The following is a 20,719-nucleotide window of genomic DNA, read 5'->3' on the forward strand; positions in this document are numbered from 1 at the left end:
ATGTCATGCAAGACTCTCCTAAGGTTAATGTTTGGATGGTCCTCACGTGTGACAAGGTTTACTGAAAGTTTTTCTTTGCTGAAAAAACCATAAATGGAGCAGGGTACCTAGACATGCTCATAAATGTTCTGCTGCCACAGCCTATCCAGGATGGGTGTAGGGATACTGTTTACTTTCAGCTAAATGGGACAGCATGTCATTATGCTATAGATGTTCACAGATTTCTGAGTTCGCATTTGCCTGCGAGATGGGTTGGATATGCAGGTCCTTTGGGGTGGGCAATACATTCCCTGATCTTACGCTGTTGGACTTTTTTGTGTGGGGTTTTATCAAAGGGCATGTGCTCACCTGGCACATCGCCACACTTCAGGAGCTCATGAACTGCATTGCACAAGCTGCTCGTGCCATAGCACCAGAATTGTTTCAGAAGGTGTTTCGCAACACTGCTAAAAATGGGAAGTGTGTCATGACATTGATAGTAAACATGTTGTAGGTAATCACTTATGAACTGATACCATAGCATCATTCCAAATACCATCAGTGTTTTTAGAAAATAGATATTTAATTTCTGGACACCCAGTACATCTAGATTCCTCACTTAGAGCTTGTTCTTGAATTTCGTACACAGGTTTTTAAGAAGATAGTTTGCGTCTTGAGTGTGTGTGTGTGTTGGGGTTTATGGGCGCTCAACATCGAGGTCATCAGCGCCCTGACACACATGAAAAGGAACGAATGTGGAGAGACCTAATAAAACTGAAAAAACACACTCAAAGAAAGCAGAAAAAGAGGGAAAATACTACTGCGTCTTGAGGTGTCCGTCAGTGCAGTTCTGTCAGCATGTGTGTGACACACTTTCATGGGCCAAACAAACCTGTGACGGTTCATACTGCCCTTCTCTGTATACGCTCAATATCCCATGTTAGTCATGTCTGGAATGGTTCCCACACATTTAAGAAATATTCTAGGATGGTTCAGGCTAGTGATTTGTGAGGAATGTCCTCTGTAGACTGGTTTTATTTCCCTAGTATTTTACCAATAAAAAATGAGCGTATGGCATTGGTGGCCGGGAGACCTCTCGCGGGGCAGTTCAGCTGCCGCTCCACAAGTTCTTTAACGCCACTATGGCGACTTGCGAGTGAATGAGGGTGAAATGATGATGAAAGACACACAACACCCAGTCATCTCGAGGCAGAGAAAATCCCTGACCCTACCGGGAATCAAACCGGGGACCCCGTGCACGGGAAGCGAGAACGCTACCACAAGACCACGAGCTGCGGACATTTTACCAACGAGTCAAAGTCTTTCACCAGCTTTACCTAGAGCTAAGCTTAAGTGTTCTATTGCATATCCCTACAAATTTACATACACTCCTACAAATTTACACATAACTTTCAAACTATTGCCCACAAGAACATGAAACACACATATTAACATGGATCTCATGAGCAACACGTATCTCCTCAACTGCTGTGGCTACACATTCTGTGTTAATGACCAAATAGACGTCGTATCCTCACAACACTTATGTATTTCTCTGAATCTGTGCAGATTCGTTCTGAGGTTCTTGGTTTCATCATAAAACATCGTAATTTTAAAGCTTAAGATACTCTCTAGCATGCTTCAACAGTGCCTCATTTACTCTGTAATAGCACACTCCTAGGCAAGAGGGCTCGATACCATGAGAGGAACACATGCCACGTTATGCTGGTGCAGCACTATGCTACAGTACTGAGTCAGCATTGCTGTCCACCTTCCGGTCAGTGCCTATCTCGATACGAAAACCACGCACACTTCAGCCTGTGGAGTACGTGACATGTATGGCGATACTAAACTCCTCCTGAACAGGCCATGAAGGCCCAACGTTACTGACCGGCCGCCGTGTCATCCTCAGCTCATAGGCGTCACTGGACGCAGATATGGAGGGTCATGTGGTCAACACACCACTCTCCCGGCCGAATGTCAGTTTACGACACCAGAGCCGTTACTTCAAGCAACTCCTCAGTTTTGCCTCACATGGGGCTGAGTGCATCCGGCTTGCCTCAGCACTCGGCAGACCAGATCGTTACCCATCCAAGTGCTAGCCCAGCCCGACAGCGCTTAACTTCGGTGATATGATGGGAACTGGCGTTACGACGTATATGACAATACCACCACATATAACCCAATTACGGCCATATAAATACTACCATCCAACCAGGCAGGCCATCAAAGCATTAAGTCATGCAGTTGGTGTCTGTCCATGTGTCAGCCTACCGAGCAAGAACGCTACTGCTCCACTATATTTCCTACAAGGCTGTCTGCTGGGAGTCCAGCCACAGCACTGATGGGCTGAGAGTTGAAATGAGGCCCTTCTGGCCACTGGGTGTAGGCAGCCCCAGATGCTGCTAGCTAGGCACTGGACTGGAATTTGCTCCCTCAAACGTCTTTGCCTTGTGTCACACACCATGGGTGGGGCAGATTGCAAACCCATCATGCATTCAACTGCACTGTGCCACTCTGCCTTATCAGCTCCTGATGTAGCTCGGCTGCCAGAACTGTTTACTATGCAAGGTCGCACTTCACCTCGTAGTAGTTGCAGGTGTCTTCATGACAGACCCTTGCCGCTGAGGTCTGTGGGTCAGACCACCTTCTGGCGCCCAACAGATGTGGGCTTCTACAGCTAATACGAACTATTGGAAAGTAATAAAGAACTAGTTTTGTCTCCTCTGACCCACCACACTTATCAAATCAGTGCTGCCTCACCACGTTCTCCGCAGAGGGCACAGAAGCAAATATCCAGCACATGAATTGTTCATCTCACTCCACAAGGTGTGGTGATTAGGAAGAGCATATGGACTGCCTGATTAGACGCTCAAAGGACAGAGAGAGACTGTGTGGACAGGTGAACCATGGTATGCATTTGTCAGTGCTGATGGCAAGTTCCAGATATGTCAGAAACCACATGGGATGACAGAACTCACATACCACCAGGGACCATTTTATGGCAGATGGTAGCCTGATATGGAGGATTATTAAGTGGGATAAATTGACCACTTCCATCTCTGTCAGTCTCTGGCAAACGGGATAAAAGCCTATATCAAGTCATATGCTACTGTTTCTTCACTTATAGAACTGCACATGCACCTGCCCTATGCATGATTTATAGTAGACTGATTTGGAGAAGAGTCGACAGATATTATCATGCGTTGTGTTTGCTTATATCGGTTTTGCTTTTATTGAGCACTTCTGGGACACATTAAGTGAGAATTGCATGTCTTCTACCCTGTCGCAGATCTCTATGAGTTGCGAGCAGTGCTTCAAGGTTCCCTTGCCAATTATGGTGACTTCACAACAGTGGTAGAGTCTTGCAAAGTCTTCTATGCAACCAAATTTCTCGTGAGGTTCTTTGCATCTTGAACTCATCATTTCTTTTTGGTACGGATACAATTATGACATTTTAATGATGAAAAGAGGGGAAACTTATTTTAAGTCAAAAATGTAAAATTCTCCAATCAGAACTACAAAAAAATCTAATGTTCCCTGACTACAATATCAGCGATGCACAACTAGATTCTGTCAAGTCACAGAAACACCTGGGTGTAAGTACCTGTAGGGATTCTTTTTGGTACGGATACAATTATGACATTTTAATGATGAAAAGAGGGGAAACTTATTTTAAGTCAAAAATGTAAAATTCTCCAATCAGAACTACAAAAAAATCTAATGTTCCCTGACTACAATATCAGCGATGCACAACTAGATTCTGTCAAGTCACAGAAACACCTGGGTGTAAGTACCTGTAGGGATACAAAATGGAAAGATCACATGTGGCCAGCCATTGGTAAAGCAGAAGGCAGGCTTCAATTCATTGACATAATATAAGAGAAACAATATCACTTATCGTGGCGCCAGTGATGTCTGCTGGAGGTAGGATGCTTCGAAGAGCTGTGGGCAAATCGATGACAGTTAAAACGTTTGTCCTGTAGGACGTCCTGTATTGAGGTTCAAAGACTCCTGTAAATGAGATATGGAGAGCTTTGGAATCGACACAAACAGATGGGAGGCATGGGCTAGCATGAGACCAGAGTGGCGCGATGATATATCATCTGGAATGTCGAAGCATGATGAAGGCTTGTCAGACAGATTAAGGCAGAAAAAGCTTCGCAATGCTACCACTGCTCCTGCCTCAGCAGCCAGATACACTTGTGACAATTGCGGCAAGAGATGCCGTGCAGCAATTGGCTTGACAAGTCATATGAAAAAATGCAATCCATAAACACACAGACACTGCAACAATCATTTACCAAGATGTCGTGGCCAATATATATAGTACTTTATCACAAAAGACTCTTGCCCACATCTGGAAGGTGCTGATAGGTGTGCATCGAATACATAGGCCATAGCACATGGTGTAGGCCCCAGGTATAGCGGACAGTCGCTATGCCCAACTCGGCACTGCAGCGAGACAAGCTTGAGACACTGGCTCAGCTATGAACCAGGCGTCTTAGCCAGGTCTATCTGCAGGTGTGGCCTGCTGGCAAATAGAAGCAGAGTGTAGCGGCAGAAGCATTTGCGTACGAATTCAGACTTTCATCTTTCTGGGAGAGTCTGGCTCTGGCAGATGTCCCACGGCTGAGTAGCTAGGAGGCCCTCACTTTGACACGGCCCATCAGCACTGTTGTTGGACGTGAAGGCAGATAGTGCTGTAAGGATGCCATGTGAACAATTTGGGCCCCATAGCGGAAACCCACACTACAGAAGATGTCAACTTGTTGACCCTCTCACTCTATCCCAACCTGGCCAGATGGTCCGTATTTATACACACAGGGATAGCTTGTTGAGGAGTGGCCACACCAGATGTTACATGTACCACTTGCCACTAGGCAGCTGAAGCCTCCCAGTTTCCTACAACTTCATCTGTCACTGACCAGATGAATGAAGTTGCAGTATGACAGGAAACTATACGATCCCAGAGACCTTTTCAAATCTCAGAAATCTATAATGTATGTTAATGGATGTATGCAGACTCAAGCGACGAATGAAAACTTGTACCAAGGTTACAGTAAGCTGGGAGGTTTCAGCAGCATTGTATCAAGTGGTGTATGTGACTCCTGTGGCAGGTAGGAAGGTGATGTGCCGGAATATTGTGACAGCATGTTCCGACAAGTAGTGCGATTATAGCAACAGGCTATTGTGTTGACTGGAGCTGATACACAGTATACAGAGGAGTTTGCATACAAAACTCATGGGCAACACACCCTAGAACATAGTTCAAATGTGTGAGACCTGTACCTGGTTGGTCTGACAGCAGATATTGAACTGATACAGAGAAGGACAGCATGAATCATCACATGTTTATTTAAGCCTTTGGAGAGTGTGACTGTGTTCATGAAAGACCCGAATTGAAATATGATTGAACATAGACAGCATCTATCCCAGGAATGCCTCTTACGATGTTTCACGAAACAAACTAGAACTTCATAAATATAATAAAAACTCCTAGGTATTGCTCCCATGATACTGAAAAAACAAGAATTGATTTATTACAGTGCTGAGACATGCATTCCAGCTACTGTTCTTCCCATAGGCCATATGTGAATGGAATGAGAAGAGACCCTATTATGTGGTGCAGTGAGAAGTACCCTTTACCGTACACCTGAGAGTGGTTTTTCAGAGTATAGCCACAGTCTAACATAACAGTCGCAACACTTCGCCTCGATTTTGTTGTCTACAGCGACAGCAGCGCCCCAAGCGGCCAGTAACTGTGAGTTCGGCGCGAATAGTGGTTGTTTATTTTGATATCTATAATGATTTTTACAGGCGGGAGCGTTTGAAGCGTAATAAATTGCAGGAACAACAGGAAGAAGACACCACAGCTGTCTTTTTTAGGTTTCCTAAGGATCCTGAGAGGTACATACCATGTTACTAAACTTTATCGTCAGGATTCACTTGCAAACTACATGTGTATTAATGTTTCGTTTTATGAGCAGAAAATGGCTAGTTAATAGCAGACGAGAAGACGTTATGAAATAAGACCCAGTTTACCTGTATAATAATATTAGGTTTTGTTCGCTACATTTCGAACAAAACCAGTTCATGAACGCAGACAATAATAAACTCGTGTGGAATGCAGTAAGTACCCACACTGTTTGACATGCCAAATAAGCCACCTCAAGTGATGATGAAGAGGAAACTGCCACAAAGATTCGACAATCCATCTAAAGCTGTAACACAGTCATATTACACAGAAGCAGCCGGATCAACTCTCCATTTATCAGTGCCAGATTCGCGTGAATCGTCAACACAGACAAGAGGTTAGATTAAGTGCAGTTATTCTCGTGTCTTACAAAAGCGTAATGTTTGGTATGTATTTCATTCATTTCTGTTGTTAGTCACTTAATTTTCCTTGCTTCGTTCGTGTGATGACATTATTTCGTTAGCTCCTTGTTCACTGACGGATTGTTCGAAAATTATTCAAATATTTGGTTTTGCGTGAAATGTAATGTAGTCAGCTCATTATAATGTTTTCGGCATATTTCTCCCACTACTTGGCAGTTGCTTGTCCCACTTAGAATAATATAAAGATGAAGGGTGTACTTGTGGCAACAGCCGACGACAATGACAAACACAGTAGGCCTACAGAACGATAAATGACTGTCGATCGCTTTTGCGTGTAGAGGTACATGTATGTGCTTCTTACGTGTGAATCTGTGTGTTTATATTCTTTTGATATCAACGTGGTAAGCTGCAGTTCTATCCAACATCACAAGTGTTTCTTCACGAATGTGTTGCAGCTTGCCAATCGATTCACGGTTTTTGTCCATGCTTGCGCCTATTTTAGAATCATTTTTAGAAACATATATGCCTTCTGATTGACAGATGTGAAAATTACCGAATTATCAGTTTAATAAGTCACGGCTGCAAAATACTAACGCGAATTCTTTACAGACGAATGGAAAAACTGGTAGAATCTGACCTTGGGGAAGATCAGTTTGGATTCCGTAGAAATATGGGAACACGTGAGGCAATACTGACCCTACGACTTATTTTAGAAGCTAGATTAAGAAAAGGCAAACCTACGTTTCTAGCATTTGTAGACTTAGAGAAAACTTTTGACAATGTTGACTGCAATACTCTCTTTCAAATTCTGAAGGTGGCAGGGGTAAAATACAGGGAGCGAAAGGCTATTTACAGTTTGTACAGAAACCAGATGGCAGTTATAAGAGTCGAGGGACATGAAAGGGAAGCAGTGGTTGGGAAGGGAGCAAAATAACTGATGATGGTCGAAGTAGAGAGGATATAAAATGTAGACTGGCAATGGTAAGGAAAGCGTTTCTGAAGAAGAGAAATTTGTTAACATCGAGTATAGATTTAAGTGACAGGAAGTCGTTTCTGAAAGTATTTGTATGGAGTGCAGCCATGTAAAAGTGAAACGTGGACGATAACTAGTTTGGACAAGAAGAGAATAGAAACTTTCGAAATGTGGTGCTACAGAAGAATGCTGAAGATTAGATGGGTAGATCACATAACTAATGAGGAGGTACTGAATAGGATTGGGGAGAAGAGGAGTTTGTGGCACAACTTGACTAGAAGAAGGGATCAGTTGGTAGGACATGTTCTGAGGCATCAAGTGGTCACCAATTTACTATTGGAGGGCACTGTGGAGGGTAAAAATCATAGAGGGAGACTAAGAGATGAATACACTAAGCAGATTCAGAGGGATGTAGGCTGCAGTACGTACTGGGAGATGAAGAAGCTTGCACAGGATAGAGTAGCGTGGAGAGCTGCATCAAACCAGTCTCAGGACTGAGGACCACAACAACAATGCCTTCTGATACTGCACAAACCCTTGGAGGTAAGAAAATAACTCAAATATTTCGTAAATTACGTAGGAAATTGATGCAAAACAAACATTATGCTTACGACACGACTGACGTTCACCATACTCGCCGCTTGGAGCGCTAGTGTCGCTCGATCTGTCAAATGGTAACAAGTGAGTGTCGCGACTGTCACGTTAGGCTGTGGTATAGCTGTAGTTGGTGACGCAGGATCAGAGCACAAATACCTCCCAGTTACGACGCGCCGGTGTGGCCTCACGTAGGCTTCTGTCCCCCTCTCTCCCCAGCGGGAGGCCGGCCCTCTGGGATGGCCCAGCTGGACGCCTGGATCCCCTGGCCGCCCTCTCCAGGCTGTCAGACTCTGGAGAGCTGCCGCAAGAGGACTGCGGTGTGGACGTGGCGACCGGCTCAGCACAAAACACCTGCGTCCCGTCTGTCGGCTGACCGGGGAACGGCTGTGTCCCAGTCAGTGGTGGACTTCCTGCATGTAGCTGGTGACTCTGAGTACCACAAGCCCAGACAGTCAGCAAAATGGATCAGCGACGTAAACACAGCTTGCGCCATTCAGATTACCACATACATTTTGCATCGTTTGGCACACACAAATGGAACTGGTGTAGATTGTTTTTTAATTGCACAACGTCCTCTAGCAGAGGAGCAGAATGGAACTCTGTCAAATTAACATACAGATGATGTTTCTGTTGATGAGATTTTGGGTTTGTTATGTTGATATTTGCAAAATTCCGTGAGTAATACCGATGCTGACGATACAATAGCGATGAAATACAATATGAACATCTTTGATCTAACAGAGTTTATGGAACATTAAAAATAGTAGTCTTTAACTTGAAAAAAACAATAAATTCTACCTCGTTTCCTTGAAGAATCGAAACCCCATGTATTGAGGCAGTAGGACGTCAAACGGTCCAACTTGGAGCAGGAGAGGCACCACAGGACATTTTAATTTCCAATGCCTATACTTTTACAAATAAGTTCATAAAACCTTGCCAACATGACCAGGAACCATTCAGGATTCACACTCGTAGCAGTGGAAGTTCCAAAACGTAACAAAACAACTATTTCTACATGTGCAATGTCATCATTTTTTCACTTACTATCGGCTGCATTTGTTGCTATAGGTACACTTTTCTTCATAAGTAAGAGAGATACGTCGACGAATTTTGCACAGCATACAAAACATACTTACAGATGTGTAAAACTCTATAATTCATTTAATTTACGAAAAAATGAATGAGCTGTTACATTTTAAACTTCATGTTTAGAAAAAACTCAAATTTTACAGTTAATTATCTCAACTTTTACCACACTTTTTAGTAGATTTGAAAAATTCTATAGTTTCATACACCAGTAAGTATGGTTTGTATGCTGTGCAAAATTCTTCGAAGAATCTCTCTTACTTATGAAGAAAATTACTTTTGAATACATTGTGGGAGCCAACAGTGATCAATTTTATTACTAATATTTACTACCAAAAACAGTCTTGATCACAAGTTATTTATTCCAGTGACCGGCTTCGACCACAACTGTGGTCATCTTCAGACCAACGAGCAAGAACCACCAGAAGGAGGTTCTTGTTCATTGGTCTGAAGATGACCACAGTTGTGGTCGAAACCGGTCACCGGAATAAATAACTTGCGATCAAGACTGTTTTTGATAGTAAATATTATGAAGAAAAGTGTAGCTATAGTAACAAATGCAGCGAATAGTAAGCGAAAAAATGATGAAATTTGACATGTAAAAAAAGTTATTTTGCTATGTTTTTGAACTTTTACTGCTACGAATGTGAATCCTGAATCCTTCCTGGTCATGTTGGCAAAGATTTATGAATTTATTTATAAAAGTACAGGCAGTGGAAATTAAAATGTCCTGTGCTGCCTCTCCTGCTCCAAGTCGGCATGTTTGACGTCCTACTTCTCTTAAGCAGGTTCTAACGTATGGTTACTTTATAAACGAGATAATACATTAAATATTTGACCCTAATTATGCCACTTTTATTAATTTCGGATTATTCAACCATAGACTGATGAAAAAGTTTAGAAAAGGTTTCAAATAATGTTAAAGGTTTGTTGGATATAATTAAGTGGTCTCATTCTCAAATACTGGGCGAAACTAGTCTGATAATTTGCGCACTGTGTGTTACAAATATTCAATATATACACTCAGTTTCTAACGCTGATACCTGACCTGTTGTGTTATACCACTGAGGTAAGAATATACCACCCAATGAGCAGATTATGATGGCAAGTTTTAATTTTGGTCACTAACTGTATTAAATGCAACTATAAATGTGTAAGCATTTTAGGCATTTAGTAATACAGATGTAGATAACCTAATAGCTTTGTTTCAACGTCGACATCATTTACACATAGTATCTGTATTTTTAATATCAAGGTACAATAGACGATAGAAATAAAGTAAATAAACTCTTTATATTTCTAAAGTAATCTCCATAACTGTCAATACATTTATCTTCCTGTGAGACAAGACAGTGAATGCCTCCATGAAAAAACGTTTGCAGTTGCCTATAGAACCACGATTGAATCCAGGCATGCATCTCTTCGAGTGAGGCAAATCAGTGTCTACAAACGTCTTTCTTCCAGGCTCAAATATATGGAAATCGCTTTGGGAGAGATCAGGACTGTATAGAGCATATGGAGGATGCAGCTAGGCACACATGTGGCCAAGGTTGTCTTGATTACATCGTAGAGGTTTTATAGGGAAGAAAAAACCACCATACAGCCTTGGTCTCTCCCCATGCTATATTTATACACTCCTGGAAATTGAAATAAGAATACCGTGAATTCATTGTCCCAGGAAGGGGAAACTTTATTGACACATTCCTGGGGTCAGATACATCACATGATCACACTGACAGAACCACAGGCACATAGACACAGGCAACAGAGCATGCACAATGTCGGCACTAGTACAGTGTATATCCACCTTTCGCAGCAATGCAGGCTGCTATTCTCCCATGGAGACGATCGTAGAGATGCTGGATGTAGTCCTGTGGAACGGCTTGCCATGCCATTTCCACCTGGCGCCTCAGTTGGACCAGCGTTCGTGCTGGACGTGCAGACCGCGTGAGACGACGCTTCATCCAGTCCCAAACATGCTCAATGGGGGACAGATCCGGAGATCTTGCTGGCCAGGGTAGTTGACTTACACCTTCTAGAGCACGTTGGGTGGCACGGGATACATGCGGACGTGCATTGTCCTGTTGGAACAGCAAGTTCCCTTGCCGGTCTAGGAATGGTAGAACGATGGGTTCGATGACGGTTTGGATGTACCGTGCACTATTCAGTGTCCCCTCGACGATCACCAGTGGTGTACAGCCAGTGTAGGAGATCGCTCCCCACACCATGATGCCGGGTGTTGGCCCTGTGTGCCTCGGTCGTATGCAGTCCTGATTGTGGCGCTCACCTGCACGGCGCCAAACACGCATACGACCATCATTGGCACCAAGGCAGAAGCGACTCTCATCGTTGAAGACGACACGTCTCCATTCGTCCCTCCATTCACGCCTGTCGCGACACCACTGGAGGCGGGCTGCACGATGTTGGGGCGTGAGCGGAAGACGGCCTAACGGTGTGCGGAATCGTAGCCCAGCTTCATGGAGACGGTTGCGAATGGTCCTCGCCGATACCCCAGGAGCAACAGTGTCCCTAATTTGCTGGGAAGTAGCGGTGCGGTCCCCTACGGCACTGCGTAGGATCCTACGGTCTTGGCGTGCATCCGTGCGTCGCTGCGGTCCGGTCCCAGGTCGACGGGCACGTGCACCTTCCGCCGACCACTGGCGACAACATCGATGTACTGTGGAGACCTCACGCCCCACGTGTTGAGCAATTCGGCGGTACGTCCACCCGGCCTCCCGCATGCCCACTATACGCCCTCGCTCAAAGTCCGTCAACTGCACATACGGTTCACGTCCACGCTGTCGCGGCATGCTACCAGTGTTAAAGACTGCGATGGAGCTCCGTATGCCACGGCAAACTGGCTGACACTGACGGCGGCGGTGCACGAATACTGCGCAGCTAGCGCCATTCGACGGCCAACACCGCGGTTCCTGGTGTGTCCGCTGTGCCGTGCGTGTGATCATCGCTTGTACAGCCCTCTCGCAGTGTCCGGAGCAAGTATGGTGGGTCTGACACACCGGTGTCAATGTGTTCTTTTTTACCATTTCCAGGAGTGTATTTTTGGACCCTGAAGAAAGACATTTGAGGCCATCGATTTCCTTCAAGTGAAGAGGTGCACACTTGAGTGCAATCATTGTTCTGTAGGCAACCGAAAATTTATTTCCATGATGCCACTGACCATCTTCTCTGACTACCCCTTATACATCAATATCCCATTGCTATCAGCACTCAGGAAGGAGTCACATGCGACATCTAGTGCCTGCACGACAGCCTGGTCACAGTCATGTGCCTGCCCATCTCTGTCCCAACTTCCACTTGTCACATTGATGGTCACCACAACAAATGGTGACACCCCGGTCGTGTGACATGGGAAACTACCTTGTGCACTGTGATTCTATCTCTAACACAATAGTTTTGTCTTGTCTAATTCCTACGAGAGTGGTTAGTACTTCATATACGGCAGTTGACAAGCGAGTGAGGCAGAGTTGTAGCCTATCCGTTGTGCTACTTAATCTGTACATCGAGCAAGCTGTCAATCAAACCAAGGAAAAAATCTGGAATAGGAATTAAATTCCAAGGGAAAGAAAGAAATCTTGTTGATGTGATGATGACATTCAGGTATGTCAGAGATGGAAAATGCACTGGAAGATCAGTTGAACAGAATGGATAGTGTCTAGAAAAGAGATTATGAGATGAATATCAAGAAAAGTAAAATAAGATAATGGAATGTGTGTGAAATAAAACAGATGACGCTGAGGGAATTATATTAGGAAATGAAACACTAAAAGCAGTGAACGAATTTTGATATTTGAGCAGAAAAATAACTGATAATGGACGAAGTAGAGTGGAAATAAAATGCGATAGCATAGAGAGCGTTACTGAAAAAAACAACACTTTGTTAATATTACACACATCAAAAAAAGTTTTGCGTCACCTCGGTTCCGAGAATTACGGAACCTGTACAGAAAATTGGAATAGAGATCAACATAAACATCGTTTCCGCCCTTTTTATTGCTCATGAAAACCACACATTGCATGTTGTACCACCATACAGTGAGACCTTTAGAGGTGGTGGTCCAGATTGCTGTACACACCGGTACCCCTAATACCCAGTAGTACGTCCTCTTGCACTGATGCATGCCTGTATTCGTCGTGGCATACTATCCACAAGTTCATCAAGGCGCTGTTGGTCCAGATTGCCCCACTCCTCAACGACGATTTGGCGTACATCCCTCAGAGACGTTGGTGGGTCAAGTCGTCCATAAACAGCACTTTTCAATCTATCCGAGGGATGTTCCATAGCGTTCATATCTGGAAAACATGCAGGCCGTTCTAGTTGAGCGATGTCGTAATCCTGAAGGAAGTCATTCACAAGAGGTGCACGATGGGGGCGCGAATTGTTGTCCATGAAGGCGAATGCCACGCCGATATGCTGCCGATATGGTTGCACTATCAGTCGGAGGATGGATTTCACGTCTCGTACAGCCGTTACGGCGCCTTCCATGACCACCAGCGGCATACGTCAGCCCCACATAATGCCACCCCAAAGTAACAGCGAACCTCCACCTTGCTACACTTGCTGGACAGTGTGTTTAAGGCGTTCAGCCTGACAAGGTTGCCTCCAAAGAGGTCTCAGACGGCTGTCTGGTTGAAGGCATATGCGACACTTATCGGTGAAGAAAACGTGATGCCAATCCTGAGCAGTCCATTCTTCATCTCGCTGGGCCCATCTGTACAGCGCTGCATGGTGTCGTGGTTTCAAAGATAGATCTCCCCATGGACGTCAGGAGCGAAGTTGCGCATCGTGCAGCCTATTGCGCACAGTTTGAGTCGTAACACGATGTCCTGTGGCTGCACGAAAAGCATCATTCAAAATGGTGGCACTGCTGTCAGGGTTCCTCCGAGCCATAATCCATAGGTAGCGGTCATCCACTGCAGTAGTAGCCCTTGCGCTGCCTGAGTGAGGCATGTCATCGACAGTTCCTGTCTCTCTGTATCTCCTGCATTTCCTCATAATATCGCTTTGGTTAGCTCCGAGATGCCTGGACACTTCCCTTGTTGAGAGCCCTTCCTGGCACAAAGTAACGATGCAGACGCGATCGAACCGCGGTATTGACCGTCTAGGCATGGTTGAACTGCAGACAACATGAGCCGTGTACCTCCTTTCCTGGTGGAATGACTGGAACTGATCGGCTGTCGGACCCCATCCCTCTAATAGGTGTTCCTCATGCATGGTTGTTTACATCTTTGGGCGGGTTTAGTGACATCTCTGAACAGTCAAAGGCACTGTGTGTGTGATACAATATCCAGTCAACGTCTATCTTCAGGAGTTCTGTAAACTCGGATGATACAAAACTTTTTTTGATGTGTGCAAATATGAAATTAAGTGTTAGGAAGTCTTTTTTGAAAGTATTTGGCTTGTTTGACTGTAGTGTAATGTTGTATGGAAGTGAAATGGAGTCGACGAACAGTTCGTAGAAGAACAGTACAGAAGCTTTCGAAATGTAATGATAGAGAAGAATGATTAAGACTAAAATGAACCGAGAAGTAATGAACCTAACTGGAGAGAAAAGAGAGTTATGATACATGTTGAATAAAAAAATAGTTGCCTTTGAGAAACTGCCAATTTATGCGTGCATTTTTTTTTTCAATGGCTAATTGGTTGCAGAAAGGAAAACAGTGAAAATCTGAAAGGTTTTATTTGGAACATTTAGCTACACCTTCCAGCTACTTCTCCGCATGGTTGATGCTGCCACTTATGTATTTGTCGTAGCAAGGTCCCATCTTTCCAATACTTTGTCATAAGTTTCCACCAATCCATTACGATGAGCTGCAGCTCCTTGTCTGTGCCACAGTGCTTCATGTGAACGAAGAGCCGAAAATCAGAGGGAGCCAAGACTGGGCTGTATGGTGGGTGATCCAACACTTCCCATAGAAAACACTGCACGAGCATCTTCATTGCACTTGCACTGTGCTACTGAGAATTGCTACGAAGAAGGAAACGCATGACAGTTATGTTATGTGGGCTGCATGAAATTAGGCGAAGCCCCTCAGCAGTCACTTCATATTTGGTGAGAGACACTAATGCTCTAGGCATCTTTACATATTCACTGTGTGCTCAGAACCAAAAAGTGTGACGTGACGTGACAGACAGGGATATGAGAGACACCGCGCAAAGTTTCGCCAGATTTTTACTGTGTTTTAATTTCTGGACAGATCGGAGGTTCTCACAGTAATGAAGACAAGCGTCAGTAATATGGACTGGGGGATTGTAAAGAGAGACGAAGTCTTAAATAAAGTACCCAGGTTTAAATAAATGTGCAGTGCAGAAGTTACAAAAATTTGAAGAGTCTTGCATAAGATACGAAACAATCGTATGATGTTACAGACACCCATTTATTTCCAGAATGAGATTTTCACTCTGCAGCGGAGTGTGCGCTGATATGCAACTTCCTGGCAGATTAAAACTGTGTGCCGGGCCGAGACTCGAAATCGGGACCTTTGCCTTTCGCGGGCAAGTGCTCTACCAACTGAGCTACCCAAGCACGACTCACGCCCCGTCCTCACAGCTTTACTTCTGCCAGTACCTCGTCTCCTACTTTCCAAACTTTACAGAAGCTCTCCTGGTTACGAGATACTGGCAGAAGTAATGCTGCAAGGACGGGGCGTAAGTCGTACTTGGGTAGATCAGTTGGTAGATCACTTCCCCGCGAAAGGCAAAGGTCCCGAGTTCGAGTCTCGGTCCAGCAGACAGTTTTAATATGCCAGGAAGTTTCAAAAGAACCATTTGTTGTTGTTCCACTACCTGCCACAAGTCTTCCTGTTTGACGCCACTTCAGCGTCTTGCGCATCGATAATGATGAAATGAAATGACGAGGACACCACAAACATCCAGTCCTCAAGCGAAGAAAATTATCGATCCGACCAGGAATCGAACCTGGAACCCACGATCTAGAGCTAACAGCTAGACCTCGAGCTGCAGACATCTCAAGGTAGAGCTGCGTGGAAAGACTTGAGATCACAGCAACAGCGTCTCAGACTTGTACTGATGGTGGCAACTTACCTTCTGCTGTTCCAGACCAGCGCGGTTCTCTGCCTGAGGGTAGGGGTTCGATGCCTGTACCGCATTCCGAGACGCAGAAGTTCGTGGCGGGGGCCTCGGAACCTGCAGTTTATAACAGACCATAACAAGGTGGCAACCGATCAAGTGAATCAAGTTTTATATTAGATTTCAAGCGAAGGACACGATACACGAAGCTAAATTTCAATTTGCGTACATTTCAGTTTTGTTAATGAGTGTAAGCACAGACTTCCGTGGCATTGTCACAGCCCATAAAATTCTTCTGACTATGTGTCTACATTATCAATGTGTAAAAGTGTTTTTGCTAACTAGTTTTACACATTGACAATAAGGTCACAAACATAGAACGAATTTTATCGACTGTTTGTTTAAGACGTACGACAACAGAACATGAAGGCACAGGATACTAACCATCCCGTTAATCACACATTAGAGCAGTTCAGGAACATAATTTTAGAGAACAGTAACATGCCACAAACGCGTAATGTACCTTCAATTTAATAATGTTTAGTTCCAAAGAAACCACCTGTAATTACAAATTTCCAGATCCCATCCACGATGTAATCAGAAATATTTCATAATTCGCAAACTAACTTCTGATTATCAGATTACAAAAAAGTCTATAACTTCGCTCAAAACTTTGTCACCTGCCTGAAAAACGCAATTTCATAAAACACAAACAACTTCGTCGGGTCAAATAAATTGTACACTTTTAATGACACTCTGGTATTGTGTATACTTTTTACCATTACGAGTATGATTTACAGACTTTTTTAAACACCAACCATTCACTTCGTTTATACTTTTTCACTGTTTCTTATTACTGGATGTTAAATATCTAAATCAGTTTAATACCACTGTTCTATATATTATAGAAAAATGCAATTTTTTATTGATACCAGCGCTTGGAGACAAAATTATCTCAGAAGTACTTTTCACTTATCAGAGCTATAACCTACAAGTACATTACATTGTTCTGTTGTCATACGTTCTTCATTCTGCATTTGTTTTTTCTGTTGGAGAGTTTTGAAATGCTTTAGCAAAAGGGAGATTCTCTAGCGAAATGTAAAGTACTGTTTTGAGTGTGTTTATCTGTGTAATTCACTAATTTCTGAAAACGATCAGCTGCAAATTTTCTCTGTCGCTATTAAATCAAAGCGAGGACACAAAGAATCTCGTTGCAGACAACAACTGCCAGAAATGTGTATAGAAAAGACGAGTATTTTATTTCCTACATTAAAACGGTGCTCTCCAGCACATTAATAAATGCACACAATTTAGTTATTACTCTAAGAACGGGATCAACAAGAGGACTTATTTCATTTCATTTAAACAGATGGTAGAAGCTCATTTAAAACTGTGATACACTCAATCTGAGTAACTTTGAACCAGTTTTTACCATTTCTTGGAAATACTGAACACATAACAACAGACATTGTAACATTTTACATCTATAGTTACTGAGTGCTTGGAAAGTGAAAATAACTAACTATGCCCCATTAGATTAAAATTTCAGTTTAATACTAGTTGCGCTGTCATTCAGGATAATTATAGATCAGTTTTAAAGTACAAAGAATATTTCCTGTATCTAATGCTCTGGGTGAATTTAAATCGTCCCAGATGGAATTCAGATGTTAATGAGAAGTAAAAACAAACAGTGTTAATTCAGAATTGCAGGTTTACTTTGAAATCTCGAGATATTTGTATCACCTGACATTGTTAACTCACTGTCAGCAGACGCTCTCTTCACAGCCAACGTAATTAAAGGCTAATCACAAGCCTAAGGCCTTATAGGGAGTTAGAAAGACAACTGAAATACTAACTAGAAATCACAGAGGTAATAAACTGTTACTTTTAGTACAAAATAATACATGTAGCTGGAACAGCAGCCATTTGAAACAAAATGTGGTAAGTGGTACAAAGTCAGACTGACTGATAAAAAGTTACCCTGATTGACTGCAATGAAATTACAGTCTGGTTCGATTCTAAGGGTTTCTAAACTACGCTATTTTTTAAATAAGTGAAATAGTATTAAAGTAGCAATAATCCCACATCTACAGCACACAAATCACTTTATGGTACGGTTTGGGTAGTTTTAGATCTTACCTCCTCCTACTGTTCCATTCCTGAATGATTCATGGCAAGAATGTTAGTCACTGTGACTATGCATGAGCTCAAAACTGTCTATATTTGAAGCTAGCCCAACTGAAGAACATGACAAGACTTTCGACCACGCATCTCTATGCTAGTACTGAAAGATTGCGCACTTACACTGAAGAGCCAAAATACACTCCTGGAAATTGAAATAAGAACACCGTGAATTCATTGTCCCAGGAAGGGGAAACTTTATTGACACATTCCTGGGGTCAGATACATCACATGATCACACTGACAGAACCACAGGCACATAGACACAGGCAACAGAGCATGCACAATGTCGGCACTAGTACAGTGTATATCCACCTTTCGCAGCAATGCAGGCTGCTATTCTCCCATGGAGACGATCGTAGAGATGCTGGATGTAGTCCTGTGGAACGGCTTGCCATGCCATTTCCACTGGCGCCGCAGTTGGACCAGCGTTCGTGCTGGACGTGCAGACCGCGTGAGACGACGCTTCATCCAGCCCCAAACATGCTCAATGGGGGACAGATCCGGAGATCTTGCTGGCCAGGGTAGTTGACTTACACCTTGTACAGCACGTTGGGTGGCACGGGATACATGCGGACGTGCATTGTCCTGTTGGAACAGCAAGTTCCCTTGCCGGTCTAGGAATGGTAGAACGATGGGTTCGATGACGGTTTGGATGTACCGTGCACTATTCAGTGTCCCCTCGACGATCACCAGTGGTGTACGGCCAGTGTAGGAGATCGCTCCCCACACCATGATGCCGGGTGTTGGCCCTGTGTGCCTCGGTCGTATGCAGTCCTGATTGTGGCGCTCACCTGCACGGCGCCAAACACGCATACGACCATCATTGGCACCAAGGCAGAAGCGACTCTCATCGCTGAAGACGACACGTCTCCATTCGTCCCTCCATTCACGCCTGTCGCGACACCACTGGAGGCGGGCTGCACGATGTTGGGGCGTGAGCGGAAGACGGCCTAACGGTGTGCGGGACCGTAGCCCAGCTTCATGGAGACGGTTGCGAATGGTCCTCGCCGATACCCCAGGAGCAACAGTGTCCCTAATTTGCTGGGAAGTGGCGGTGCGGTCCCCTACGGCACTGCGTAGGATCCTACGGTCTTGGCGTGCATCCGTGCGTCGCTGCGGTCCGGTCCCAGGTCGACGGGCACGTGCACCTTCCGCCGACCACTGGCGACAACATCGATGTACTGTGGAGACCTCACGCCCCACGTGTTGAGCAATTCGGCGGTACGTCCACCCGGCCTCCCGCATGCCCACTATACGCCCTCGCTCAAAGTCCGTCAACTGCACATACGGTTCACGTCCACGCTGTCGCGGCATGCTACCAGTGTTAAAGACTGCGATGGAGCTCCGTATGCCACGGCAAACTGGCTGACACTGACGGCGGCGGTGCACAAATGCTGCGCAGCTAGCGCCATTCGACGGCCAACACCGCGGTTCCTGGTGTGCCCGCTGTGCCGTGCGTGTGATCATTGCTTGTACAGCCCTCTCGCAGTGTCCGGAGCAAGTATGGTGGGTCTGACACACCGGTGTCAATGTGTTCTTTTTTCCATTTCCAGGAGTGTATTATGACCACTTACTTAATGGTGTGGTGATCCATGTCTGGATCTTAATACAGCGGTGTATGGCATGGCATGTCTTCAAAGTGTCTTTGGTTTCTGAAGGTTTGTGGCACCAGATGTCTACACACAGGTAATGAAAGACTCGTAAATAACAGCAGATGGGGCCCAATACCATCCCCGATGTGTTCCAACGGGTTCAGATCAGACATGTTAGTTTGCCACGATATTAAAGAGAGCTTGCTATCATTCTCCTCACACCACTGTAGCACATTTCCGACCTTGAGGCAGGGACATTTATCCTGTTGGAATATGCCATTACCGTCAGGGAAGACATCAACGGATGCAAGTAGTCTCCAATAATGTTCACAGACTCCACAGTAATCATGATGCCTTTAGCAGTCCATATCTCAACAGGTATCGATTCCAGGATATACTGCACAAAACTTTTTTTCTAGCTTTGACAGTGCATAGGAAAATGTGACTCCTTATTTTTAAACACCCTATGTACAGCGTCTGAACAAAGTGCATTTACACTGAAGAGCTAAAGAAACTGGTACACCAGCCTAATATCGTGTAGGGCCCCCGCGAGCACGCAGAAGTGCCGCAACACGATATGGCATGGACTCGACTAATGTCTCAAGTTGTGCTGGAGGGAACTGCCACCATCAATCCTGCAGAGCTGTCCATAAATCCATAGGAGTACGAGAGGGTGGAGATCTCTTCTGAACAGCACGTTGCAAGGCTTCCCAGATATGATCAATAATGTTCATGTCTCGCGTGTTTGGTGGCTAGCGGAAGTGTTTAAACTCGGAAGAGTGATCCTGGAGCGACTCTATAGCAATTTTGGACGTGGGGGTGTCGCATTGTCCTGTTGGAATTGCCCAAATCCGTCGGAATGCACAATGGAGATGAGTGGATGCAGGCGATCAGACAGGATGCTTACGTATGTGTCACCTG

At 44.5% G+C, this 20,719-nt stretch overlaps 1 protein-coding gene across 1 annotated transcript in view; it reads right to left on the bottom strand.

Annotated features, from left to right (window-relative positions):
• The window catches only part of LOC126214964 (uncharacterized), a 72,813-nt gene that overhangs the window by 31,199 nt on the left and 20,895 nt on the right, over positions 1-20,719 (bottom strand). The window contains exons 3-4 of the mRNA XM_049941598.1: positions 16,038-16,139; positions 8,045-8,317 (exon numbers count right to left, since the gene is read on the bottom strand). Coding sequence (XP_049797555.1) covers positions 8,045-8,317; positions 16,038-16,139 — 375 coding nt within the window. The remainder of the gene's footprint in view (positions 1-8,044; positions 8,318-16,037; positions 16,140-20,719) is intronic.

The sequence above is a fragment of the Schistocerca nitens genome, chromosome 12, assembly GCF_023898315.1.
Source record: "Schistocerca nitens isolate TAMUIC-IGC-003100 chromosome 12, iqSchNite1.1, whole genome shotgun sequence".
NCBI classification, from domain to species: Eukaryota; Metazoa; Arthropoda; class Insecta; order Orthoptera; family Acrididae; genus Schistocerca; species Schistocerca nitens.